The sequence below is a fragment of the Protopterus annectens genome, chromosome 9.part0 (assembly GCF_019279795.1).
Source record: "Protopterus annectens isolate FY-2018-M chromosome 9.part0, PAN1.0, whole genome shotgun sequence".
NCBI lineage: Eukaryota > Metazoa > Chordata > Ceratodontiformes > Protopteridae > Protopterus > Protopterus annectens.
Genome location: NC_056743.1, coordinates 1301346335 through 1301359188, shown reverse-complemented (window position 1 = coordinate 1301359188; position 12854 = coordinate 1301346335). Strand labels below are relative to the sequence as shown.

Here is a 12854-nt window from a genome sequence, read left to right as displayed (position 1 = left end):
TTTTTGTAATATGTGTTGTTCAACAGAAGCTTCAACCAGTTTATTTTATCCATTAGTCAAGTCCTGATGAAACATAGTCGAACCCTTAGCAACATTTGACACAGTGGATTATGGGGCCTTGATTAAGGACTTGAGAATCAACTGAAGACTCAGATGCATAGTTCACAAATTATTATACTCATACTATATGAGACACTCCAGAAAGTTATCATTGGGGTTTGTTCATCCTCCAAAAATTCTACTAGATTGCAGGGTGCCATTTTTTTGTCTCCATTTGTCATCAATGTTTGACTCCTCCATTTTTCTCAGTGTTCATGCCACCCTAAAAAGATGTCCTGTACAAGTGTGGTATTCAGTTTTTCTGCTATACTGACGATCCACCTCTACCTCTCCTTTTCCTAGGAGCAAGTGTCATACACTGACACATTTCAAGGATGTCTGGACTCAGTCTTTAATTGGTTGACATGTAGCAGACTGAAGATTCCAGCAAACACTGAGGCTGTACGGGTGCATGTTGTAATAAGAACGGCACAAGCTCCATATCCTCCTCATTTATATTTATGGTGGAACTCTGTGTTGACATCTTGGAATTATTTTTGATAATGTAATGAACCTGTAAGATCATTTCAGCTGTAATGGGGTTATCCTACTCTAATTTCAGGAATGCCTTCATTAGCCTCATCCCCATGGCATAGAACGATACATCCCTGACTGTGACCCAGACAGGTTGGGTTCTATTTGCAGCTTGTGCTGTGGAAGATCTGAGGTAGGGAGGGTTGGAGAGAGGAGCTGATATCTGGTTGCCATCCTTGAGGGAGGTGTAGTGGTATAACCCACTGTACATGAGCTCTTGTAAAAATGTTGTGGGATTGCTGGCAGTAGCCATTGGGTCAGTATGGCATGCATTGTACATATGCCAAGATGGAATTCACAGGTGTGTATGGAGACATGTGAGGAACCTTGTAGACAGCAGCTTAAGTGGTAGCTACAAGCTGCTGCTGGGAAGAGTTAGGCCAGATAAGTGAAGGGAGTCATTGTGACATGGCAGTCCTGTCTACTCCCTGTCTCCATATTCATACCTCCTAGGAATAAAGGGGTAGTATGGCGCTTGTTTCAGGCATAGAATGAATGGGCCACAGGACTTTTGCCTTGTCTTTAGAGTGAATGGGCCTACCTCTCATTCTTTTGGGAGTAATGAATTGGCCAACTGAGAGAAGAAAGGTGAGCCACAGGCCAGGGTCAGTCAGACAAAAAAAAAAAAAAAGAATAACATCAGTATGAAACACTTAATTCCTCAGAGTGATTTCACTACTATAGTTCATACATTCTTACATTACTGTTGTTACATTTTAGATGTGTAGATTCTGAACTTAAATGCCTGCCATAGATCCATCACTCAGCAGCCATGGTATTGAGGAACCTTTATAAATTATCCAGTTACCTGGTAATCTTTTGCAAGAGGGCATAACATTATCATTAAGATCCTGAATGACTCACCAAGCCCTTCACAGTTAGGGTCATGCTGAGTTTAAACAGCTGCTTGTGCTTATACTGCAGTGTGCTATCTCTCTTTTTCAGTGCAAGCAAGGCTTGATACTGGTTCTCAGAAAGTAACTTAAAACATAAGGTTAAGCAGGCTTTTGCTTCCCCTGTTCCCATCCTGTGGAGCTCGCTGCCTTTGTAGATGCAGCAAAGTGATTATTTACTTTCTTTGAGGAGATCAGTGAATACTTCCAGTTTAGAAGGGTGCCAGCTGGGCAGTGAATACATATACAAGGCATTGGCACCGGAAAACCTCATGAAACCTTATGTTTTAATTGTTGTGCAATTTATGATATGTAGATCATATTTAAGTGATATATAAGTAATTGTCCACATTTGTTTTTTCTGCATTGATATAACTGTTTAATTGAGTATTTCCTCTCTTGTGCAATGCTTGGTACTCAGCCACTTTAAACAGTACATTTTAAATGTTATGGAGAGTCTTGTATTGTCCTCCTTATGAACAACACATATTACACATTTCATTTTCTGAGAAAATGGTGTTTTTATGCAAGGAATGACTTTCTCTAGTTCTTGATTTGCATTGTCTTAACTGCACCTACACCAACCTAATAATCCAGCTTCTCAGTATCTGGTAGTTATCCAGTCATACCCACATTTTGTATAAAGGAGCACATATTGTTAGTTATGCATGTTCTTGTGTTGGAGAAGGTTGAAATCAACTTATTGATATACCATGTAGTTTTTCCAACTTTTTTAGTGGATTTTGGTCAGATACTGATTTGGCTGGATAGTCAGCATGTAGATTGTTATCCGTTTCCTCATATACTCTCCCATCAAGGTACATCAATTGAGCATGATACACCAAATGGGCTTCCAACAAAAACATGTTATGTGGGAGGCAAAGTCCCCCACAACCTCAGTGCATGCTCTCACATGACACCAGACCTGTAGGATAAAATGTAAGAACCTCTGTCAAATCCCATTGATGTATCAATCTTGACTGAATGGACTTTGATGAGTTAGTTTGTATAATGGTTACGGATTTCACCTCTCAAGAACAACATGAAATACTTGATCCCAACTTCTACCAATGCCTGTGTGGAGTTTGCATGTTCTACCTGTGTTTCTGTGAGGTTCCTTCCACCTCCCAAAAACACATTGGATATTTCTACCTCAGTCACCTCCAAAAACTTGAAAGGAGTTGTGAGCAGCAGCACAAACTCTATGTGGTGCTTATTGGGGAAAGAGTTGTATTGACCAACTACTTTAGGCATCAAAAGAGAACAAGTATCACAGAGTGCACACCTCATCAGACCTAGCCACTCAGTTGTATAAACACTGGGTTTAGGTGATTTTGTCACACTGACTAATGCTGCCAACAATGGGCATGGGTATTTGCTGATAATAACTGAATTGAGGACCTGGCCTACTCCAACCTTCGCCCTGGACCAATGCTAATGATAGGAGGGGTCTGTGTGCCTCTATTGACCAGTGTGTACCCTCCATAAAGCCCAGCAACTCTGCATCAGTAAACTACTGACCTGCCAGTGTCCATTTGCCCTGCTTGGGTTACTTGGGATAGCTCTGTTGAGCAAAAGTTGGATGCAAAGCCATTCAACCTGGCTAGCATGAACTAAGTATTGTTGCACTCAGTATAGGGTCACTGACCGGATGAAGTGGATGACATGATGGTATGGAGGAGACTGGACTTCCTGTGTATTGAGGAGACAAGATGGAAGAGTAATACCTTAAAGCCACTTGGATTGTGATCCAGAGTCTTACTAGCCAGAGGGAAGACAGACCAGAAATGGTATGGGAATTGTGGTGGAGAGTTTTCTGAAGACAGTGAAGGATGTCATCAGAATTAGTGCTACACTCATGGTAAGGGCAAATATTCGTAATCTTAGCACATGCCCACAGCAGGGTTGTGATAACGAGGAATATTGCATTTAGGCAGCAGTTGCAGGACCTGCTACATAAAGCAGGACAACATAAGTTGATGTTGATAATAGGGGACTGGCATGCTGATATCAGGACAGACAGAACAGGATATGAAGACTGTCTGGGTCCACATGTATGGGGCAACAGGAATAAAGAATGACTTCATGGTGGCCAGCACATGATTCAGCAAGAGAGACAGTCACAAGATCTAATACAAGAGTTGCCAACAAGCAACTCAGGTAAATATCTTCCTAATATGTCACAGTCGTCCCACAGCATAAATTACTGGTGGCCACAGTCAACTGCAGGCAATGGTCAGAGAAAGATCTGAAGTCAACACAGACTATGCTGATGACCTGGAAGCTGACTGGAGATAAAGCACAGTAGTTCAAGGAAATACTCAGGGCTGTAGCACCTCAGTAGAAGAGGAAAAAGGTGAAGTTGAAGAAGAATGGCAGCATCTTAAAATTACATGTAAGAAGACTGCAGAACATATATGCAGCCAAACCAGGTATAGAAATAAGGTGTATATGGAAAGCTGGTGGTGAAATGCAAAAGTCCAGGAAGTTATCAAAAGAAAGAAAGAGTGCAGGAAAAATTGGAGATGGAAAAGATATACTAGGCTAAGTAAGAATACTTATTGACTAACAGAGAGGCTAGAAAAACAGCCACAATAACTAAGAACAAGACATCAGAGGCACTTTACCAGTCATAAGTAATGCCACCAACAAACTGCTCACTGATCTACAGGACATCAAAGGCAGATGGAAAGAATACTTCCACCAGCTTCTGAATTGGAACTACCCCAGACACAGCCTACAATGAAAGAAGAAGAGCTCACCCTAGAGGAAATAAAAACAGCACTAAGGAAATTAAGTCAGGGAGATTAGCAGGCTCAGATGAAATCACAACAGATATGAGGAAGATGTTGGGTGAATCAGGGTTGAAATGGTTCCTGAGGGTATTCATAGCAGTATGAAGAGCAAGGTGTAAACCATATGACTGCAGAATAAGCATTCTAGTGCAATTGTACACAAACAAAGGGGACATTCACAACTATGGGCACTATAGAGATACCCAGCTCCTGTCACAACACATGAAAATACTGGAAAGGGTGATTGATAAACAGATATGCAGTGTAGGAGAATGTAAGACAGGAGATGAGCAACTCAGATTCAGATCAGAATGCACTAAATCTGACCCTGTTGCAGGGAGACAGATACTTGAGAAGAAGCTAGAGATCAGAAAAGAGTCCAACTGCGTATTTCTAGATTTGGAGAAAGCATATGACAAGGTTCCAAGAAAGCTTATTTGGGCAGTCATGCAATAGTCGGTAGTCCCAGAAACATTGCTAGAATTAATGTAAGCTATGTACAAGGACCCAATAACACAAGTACAACCTGTGTTCAAACTCATGGAGGGGTTCTTAGTGGAAGTGGGTGTGCATCAGGGTGCAGCTCTGAGCCTACTGCTGTTAATATGTCTGATAGACTACATTAGCAAACAGATCAGAGGGAAGAGATCAATAAAGCTGCTCTATGCTGATAAAGTGACATTGAAAGCAGACCCTAAGCAAGAACTTCAACAAATGATAGGGAAGGCACATGGGAAAAAACTGAGTACAGGCAAGACAATTGTCATGGCAGCAAATGGGGGAAAACAGAAGAACCTAATATTTCAGATACAATGGAAAATAGTGGAATAAGTTAACAGCCTCAAGGATCTGGGAGTGCTGGTTGTGGAGAAAGAAAGTCTAAATGAGGAGGTCAAAGCTAGAATCTGAGAGGCTGCAGGCAACTGTCACAGAGCGTCAGGGATAGTATGTGACAGAAAAATGCCAAAGGAGCTGAAAATTAAAGTGTAGATAATAGCTGCGTGACTAGTACTGTTGTACAGTGTAGAACAGAAGCCTAGGCAGTGAAGGCAGAGCAGTTGTGGAAACTAGATGTAATGGAGGTGAAGTGCCTGAGATGGGTAGTAGGATGCACAATGTGGGACAGATGAAGAAATGATGACATCAGAGCAGAAGCCAAAGGAGCTACAATTGCAGAATAGGTCAAAGATCAAAGAGAGAAGATTATTTTGATTCAGGCACACATGCAGGAAAGGAGAATATGATCTGATGTAGAAGATGTTGGAGAGACAGGAAGAAGGCAAGAGGAAGCTAGGGTGTCCAGCAAAGGGATGGATGGATTGGTGAGAGAAGACCAGTGACAGTCAGGCATGCCTGTCAGAGAAGGTAGGAGAGTGTTGTTTAATTGAAAGGGGTGGTAAAGTTGATAAAACACCCCAACCCCATGTAGAAAATGGGAAAAAGGGGACTGATAATGATGGTGATGATAACGATGAGTCTTTGAGAAAAAAAGATGAATGTTATTTATTTGTACTTATATTTGTAATTATGCATGCAATAATCACGTTGCTCTTCTCATTCATCAACATCTAGTATTCTGCACTGGCAAAAGAGAACAGTATTGTCTCAAAGCAGAGACATCCACTCCTGCTGTCTTGCATTCCTTTAGGATTAGTACTGCATGGGCTGTACTTAGAGTTAATGTTTTGAACAATGTTTGTAACTTCTCACATACAGACAAGGCCCCTGTCTTTGATTTCATCTGCCTTAGTTCAGTAACAGATTGCAGAGTCAAGGTTAAGCATCCAGTTTGACATCTTGGGAATAGATATGCTGTTGAGAGTCACTTGATTAGATAAACATTATGGACCAAAAATATATAACTGGAGAAATGTCTTAAAATGTGTCTCCCCTGCCCCCATTATCTTGAGGTGGTGTTACCTCTGAGCTGATTATATTATGTGAAGGGGTACATTTGGCATAGCTCAATGCACATGGGCGGGGGGTGACATTCTTTTTCCATTACAATGAATCATAATTGGCTTTCTGCCTTAGGTCACATTGTTCCAGTTAGGATTGGCTCTTTTGGATAGTTTTCAGTGACTTAGCCTAGATATTTCTTATTATGGATATATCTTGTCAAAGTCAAGGGATCTAGATGTTTATAATAGTACTTCAGTTATACACATATAGATGATTGACCTTTTTACTCTTACTGAAGTGAAAACAGACACTGCTATTGTGTAACACCATTTACAGTGATCCACATCCAGGTTTATTTTTGTCAAGTACCTGCTGGGTCTGTCATCAGTGATAGGGGCCTTGCTATGGGAAGTGACCACATTGAGTTTTGGCAAGAGGCAGGAAATAAGGATGCCAAGGATCATCTGAGAACAGTGTGGGGAAATAACATGCCATACATAATTAATACACTTGTCTATGGGCTACAGTCTGCTGTTTAAGTATTCTACTATTACTGTCAAACTTGTCTCTTCTGACTGATGTGCATTATATTCCTCTTCTGAGAGAAACAAGTACTGAATTACTGTAATTAATCTACCAGTTAGAGTATGTTCTGCAGTCTGTAGTTGTTCTTTCTTCCTTCCCTGTCACATTAATCTCAGATAATTATGTTAATAGTGTAATGTGCTTTTCTTACCTTGATATACTGCATTTTGTGATTTATTTATTTTAATTTATTTGCCAGGATAGAGCACCGATTAATTCTGACCAATTTCAGTCTTAGATCAGGGTCAAAACCTGACCAGAAGTGATTTGGATACATAGTAGATCCAATATATTAATTTCTAGTATGTACACAAGTGTCATAACATTTGAGAAGTTAGAGGTGTGAAAAGGAGCAAAGGATCTTATGGTTGAGTTAGAGTGGAGAAGAGTTGAAATATACTTAATTGATGTGACCTGAGGGGTAAGAGGTGCTTTCTGCTTGTGTAACTAAATGTGATTTTTAGGTGAGAACAGAACTTGGATGAGTGATTTCAGATGAGAAGGGCTCTCACAATTTTGGCCTAATAAATGAGAAAGCATAGTCAGGGATTTGTAGCTTGGACTGTGGAATTTTTGGTTTAGGGCCTGAGTTTTTCAAGTTTGTTAGGTTGTATGTGGTGGTATGTGTTATTGCTTTGAGGTTAAAGGAGGGAGAGTATGTTCATGTAGGAGTTTGAATGACTGAGGTCCTAGAAGCAGGTCTGCTCCTTGGTTAACTGGGAGCCAGTTTGCCTTTTTCAGTGTTATGGTACTGTTCATTTCTTGGGGACTGTGTAATAAATCTACTTATTTTGATTTCTAGTACCTAAGTAGTGGTAGAGTTTATAGCAGAGGCTGCTAATATAAGAGGGAGGATGAATTTGAGTTGAGGGAGTAGGATTACTTTCCATTTTCCAAACTAGGTGGAGGGTGAGAAGCAATGGGGATTTTTTTTGTGCCCAGAAAAGTAGGAGATTAATTTTTTACATGTTTTATGAAGATGCAGGTGGAAGTTGAGTGATTAATCGAACCAGAAACCAAGATACTAGAAAGAGGAGACTTGGTCTAAGGGATGGTTGTTGTGATTAAGGCATCCCTCCTCTGGACCACTAATCAAGGAGCCTCAGTCCTCACCATTGACACCGGTGGGGAACATTTGCTTAGAACAAAAATGGATATATGCAGTATTTTCAGATACAGCTCTCTGCACTAAGCACAATTTCCCTTAAGTGCACACAGGGAGCATGCTCCAGACATGGCGCCAGACTTCCTTTCCAGGCCCCAAATAAGACTCCATCTATCTCTCTGCAGAAACCAGTGCTCTGTGTCCCTGTTCCAGATAGCTCACACACACACACACACACACACACAGTCCTTGAGATTTGATTTTCACACGCACGACACACACACACTTGGACAGGGCTGGCACAGATTTACTAGCTATGCCACCTCCACACAAACTATAAGGTAGATTCACTGCCACCAGCCAGCTACTTTAATGCTCTTACCAGGGTACCCAGTTACTCTTAGCAAAATTAACACTTATACAAATGGTAATGTCTGGCCAAAGGCAAGACTTTCAGGAGCATGAAGCCACAGTGTTACCAAATAAATGCTATTACTCTCCAAGCTTAGACTATTTTCTAAAAGACCAGCCACAATGCAAGGTATAGATATATTTAATAATAAATAGTAAAATAGAAAACATGAAAATACTGAATATCTATTTACAATAAATTCACAGGAAATATAAAAGTAATGCAGCTGGAAAGATTCAGACAGATACAGAAAAACAATATTTAACTAGTCACACTATTTTCCTAACTGATTAAAGAATTACTGTTCCCTACTTATTTGCTAGAGCAAGGCAAGATGAAGTGAGTGAGTGTCTTTGTTGTCAGTTCCAATAACAGAGTGCTGAGTGTCACTATCACATCTCTCACTAATATTTAAAATAATTTCAGTGCTGGCTGTAGAATGACATCACATCTGGTCACCTGATTCTGTGGTTCCCACACTACCCCCCCCCCCCCGACTAGAAGCTGAACCAGGACCTAGCAGAGATGTGTCACAATATGCACCTAGAGCTTTGCTAAGGCATCTGGAGACTGTAAAACAATTCCAATACTTTTCATCCTTATGCAAAGACGAATCAGACATTCTCTGGCACCCCAGAGTAGCAGTTAGCTCACCACTAAGGAAAATAAGAGCCCAGGCCTTTCCCAGACATTGCGTCTCTGGCTGCATTCGGGCCTGTGAGATAAAATCTTTATGGCCTAAACCAAGTCATTTAATTTCTGTCTATTTTTCTTAAGGTCAGTTGAACTGAGCATAACCCCTTCCCTTCCAGCATCCTGTTTTAACATGTATACATTTCCTCAGTTACAACAGTACAGTCTGAAATAAATGTATATTTCTGTACAAAACTCCAGGTAGCTAAGCTAGCATATGCTACACATGAACTGCCCTACCCTCTCTGGCATAGCTGGCACTACCTCTCATCATCACAGTGATCATAGATTGTTAAAGTTTTCTTGGATTTGCTGAGTTTTGTTTAGCACTAAAAAGCATAGATTTAATTCTGGATGTATTTAGTATAAGGTTTTTAGTAATAATCCATTCACTGAGGTGATTCAAATCAGGTTGTAGCTCTTGCTCTAAGGTAGTTAAGGAGTAGTTGAATTGGTAAAGGACCATGTCATATGTGCAGAGGTGGAGAGGAAAATGCAGAAAATCGAATGGAAGTTTATTGATGTATGTAGAGAACAGAAGTGGGGCAAGAATATATCCTTTGAGTAGTGGAGAGGATAGAGAGAGAGAGAGAAAGATGTACAGGAGTTATAGTTCACTGACAAATGGTGGACTACGCAGACAACTTTGGAACCAAGAGATGGCTTCAGGTCTAATTCCTAGTTCTGAAAGGTGGATTATAAGAGAGGAGTTGCTGACTTAGTCAATGGCTCTGGTGAGGTCTATAAAGTTTGTACCAGAGAACATGCCTTTGTCCATTTGAAATGAGAATTTCATTGGTCAGAGACCAGATGGCTCTGGGCATGCTTCTCCCTGCTTAAAAGCCATGTTGTTTTTGTGAGAGAAGGTGGCATTCAGTAATATATTCTAGAAATATGCAATATTCAGTAGTATAATATATGATACATGTAAGGAAATCCCTATATTGTACATGGTTATTTATTTAAGTTTATAAGTACTTTGCAAGTGTAAAAAGTACATCATTAGGAAAATACATAGGCTACTAGATGGCGAAGAGCAGTTGCAAGACTTTTAATAGTCATGTACACCTATGGTTGCACCACAGGAGGTTTAAGCAGAACTTCTAACTCTGGATTGGTTCTGGACACACGTATATGTTTTTAAATACAATACAGTTTCAGTATGAGCCTGGCAGATGCCAGTGGGAAGATGGAACTTGTGAGGAACTTTTCACTGTAGTAGTTCTTGTACTGCAGAGATCAGACACCCCAACAAAGGGTATCTTTCACGTGTGTATTAGATTTAGAAAATTACTTTCTTCTTCCAGAGCAGTGTTAGCTGACCTGTAGGTGTCAGAAGTACATAATGGATGATTGGGAGAACCAGGATGTGATGTTACTTATAGGTTCATAGGTAGGTACTAGGCTATCGGCCCAAGGGCCTACGTAAGCCTAGCCAACAAAGTTCCCTGGCTTACGCCACCCACAAAAGTTATTTTCCTGTGCCACTGTCGAGCAGAGACACAGAAGTGATCCCTGGGGTGTATTTCCTATTTCCCATCCACTCATCAAGATTTTTCTTGAAGAGTGTTAATGAAGAACTTTGCTTGACATAGATGGGTAGCCTGTTCCTATGGGAAGTCTCTGGGACAGGAATCTATCCCTCCAGCATGTCCTGTTTATTATGGTGACAAGGTTTAGGTCCCTAGAGCGTGTAGCTTGGAGGGATTGGGATTTCTTTAAGTATAGCATGTCCAACAGCTCTGGGTTTGACATAACTTTATATGTTAGGCAGAGATCACCTCGGAGTAGGTGATATGCTACGGAGTAACTGTTAATGTTAAAACTTCACAGCTTCATTGAGCTGTAGTATGCTCATAGAACTAATGTGTTTGTAGTTGTGTAAGTGAATAATAGATACAGCAAGAGTGTCACTGTTGTGTATTTATAGAAATGGGTAGATGTGGCAAAGCCAGTATTTTACAAGATGCAGTTCTTGAAAGCAAGCTCCAAATGTGTAGAGTGGTTCTACTCTGAAATGGGAAATGTCTGTGAATCTGCATGTCTAAAATGTGGAGGTAGCTGCAGCTTGTTGTAAAGATGGCAAACCATTACCACTAATCTAAGTGCTGTGACATTCACAAGAAGTAAATAATTTAAATAAAAACATGTATGCTGTTGGGGATTATGGGTACTTATTATGTAAACTAGAGCCATACTGACTATCTGCTGCTTGTTGCCAAACTGATATTCCTGTTGAATCTTTCAGCCTTTAGTGCGTTGCCGGACAGTCCCACAAAGTCCATCCGAGATGGATTGGTGGATCAAGTGACTCATATCTTGGCATGCTATCGAAAGAATTGTGCTACCTCACTAGTATCAGAAGGACAGGTAATCATGAAAGAAAACTGTAAGATGTTTGTATCTTTCATTTTCCACGTTCATTTCTGGAATGCATGTGCTTTAAACATTTAATTTGATTATAACCCTGCACAATGCAAGTTTGTCCTACATCGTCCTCACTGTTGTTTTAATCTTCTCTCTAATTTCATACCAAGTTTAGTTCATTTACTCCCTAGTCAGAAACAGATAGTATAATATATTGCTAGAGACATTTCCATACTCCCTACTTAGTCCATTTTCACCTACATTAAGTCATTCACATCTATTTTGGAGTTCAGGGAAGAGTTAAGACAGGCACACTGAATGGCAGTGAAGAGCTACCAGATAGCTGGGAAGCCACATTACATGTGGTAAGGGAGACAGCTAGTAAGGTGCTTGGTGTGACATCTGGACAGAAGAAGGAGGAAAAATAGACCTGGTGGTGGAATGAGGAAATACGGGACCGTATACAGGGTAAAGAAGTGGGATTGTCAGAGAGATGAAGAAAGTAGACAGGAGTATAAGGAGATGAGGTGCATGGCAAAGAGAGAGGTGGCAAAGGCTAAGGATAAGGCACTAAGGAGGGAGAAAAGGACCTGTACCGATTGGCTAGACAGAGGGACCGAGCTAGGAAAGATGTGCAGCAGGTAAGGGTGATAAAGGATAATGAGGGAAACGTACTCACAAGTGAGGAGAGTGTGTTGAGCAGATGGAAAGAGTACTTTGAGGGGTTGATGAATGAAGAAAATGAGAGGGAGAGAAGGTTGGATGATGTGGGGATAGTGAATCAGGAAGTGCAGTGGATTAACTAGGAGGAAGTGAGGGCTGCTATGAAGAGGATGAAGAATGGAAAGGCTGGTGGTCCAGATGACATACCTGTGGAAGCATAGAGGTGTTTAGGAGAGATGGCAGTGGGGTTTTTAACCAGATTGTTTAACGGAATCTTGGAAAATGAGAGGATGCCTGAGGAGTGGAGAAGAAGTGTATTGGTACCGATTTTTAAGAATAAGGGTGATGTGCAGAGCTATAGTAACTACAGGGGGATAAAATTGATCAGCCACAGTATGAAGTTATGGGAAAGGGTAGTGAAATCTAGGTTAAGAAGGGAGGTGGTGATTAGTGAGCCAGGAAAGAGCACTACTGATGCAATGTTTGCCCTGAGTGTTTTGATGGAGAAGTGTAGAGAAAATCAGAAGGATTTGCATTGTGTCTTTGTGGACTTAAAGAAAAAAAGGTGCCCAGAGAGGAGTAGTGGTATTGTATGAGGAAGTCGGGAGTAGCAGAGAGGTATGTAAGACTGGTACAGGATATGTACAAGGGCAGTGTGACTGTGGTGAGGTCTGCGGTAGGAGTGAAGGATGCATTCAAGGTGGAAGTGGAATTACATCAAGGATCAGCTCTGAGCCCTTTCTTATTTGCAATGGTGATGAACAAGTTTTATTTTATTTTATTTATTTTTACATTTGTTAACTGGG

The 12854-nt window shown here is 40.8% G+C and overlaps 1 protein-coding gene across 1 annotated transcript in view; it reads left to right on the top strand.

The window, feature by feature from the left end:
* LOC122812025 (protein transport protein Sec24C-like) overlaps positions 1-12854 on the top strand; it is a 784735-nt gene that overhangs the window by 671083 nt on the left and 100798 nt on the right. Inside the window, exon 17 of the mRNA XM_044084258.1 lies at positions 11267-11388. Within this exon, the coding sequence (XP_043940193.1) occupies positions 11267-11388 (122 nt within the window). The remainder of the gene's footprint in view (positions 1-11266; positions 11389-12854) is intronic.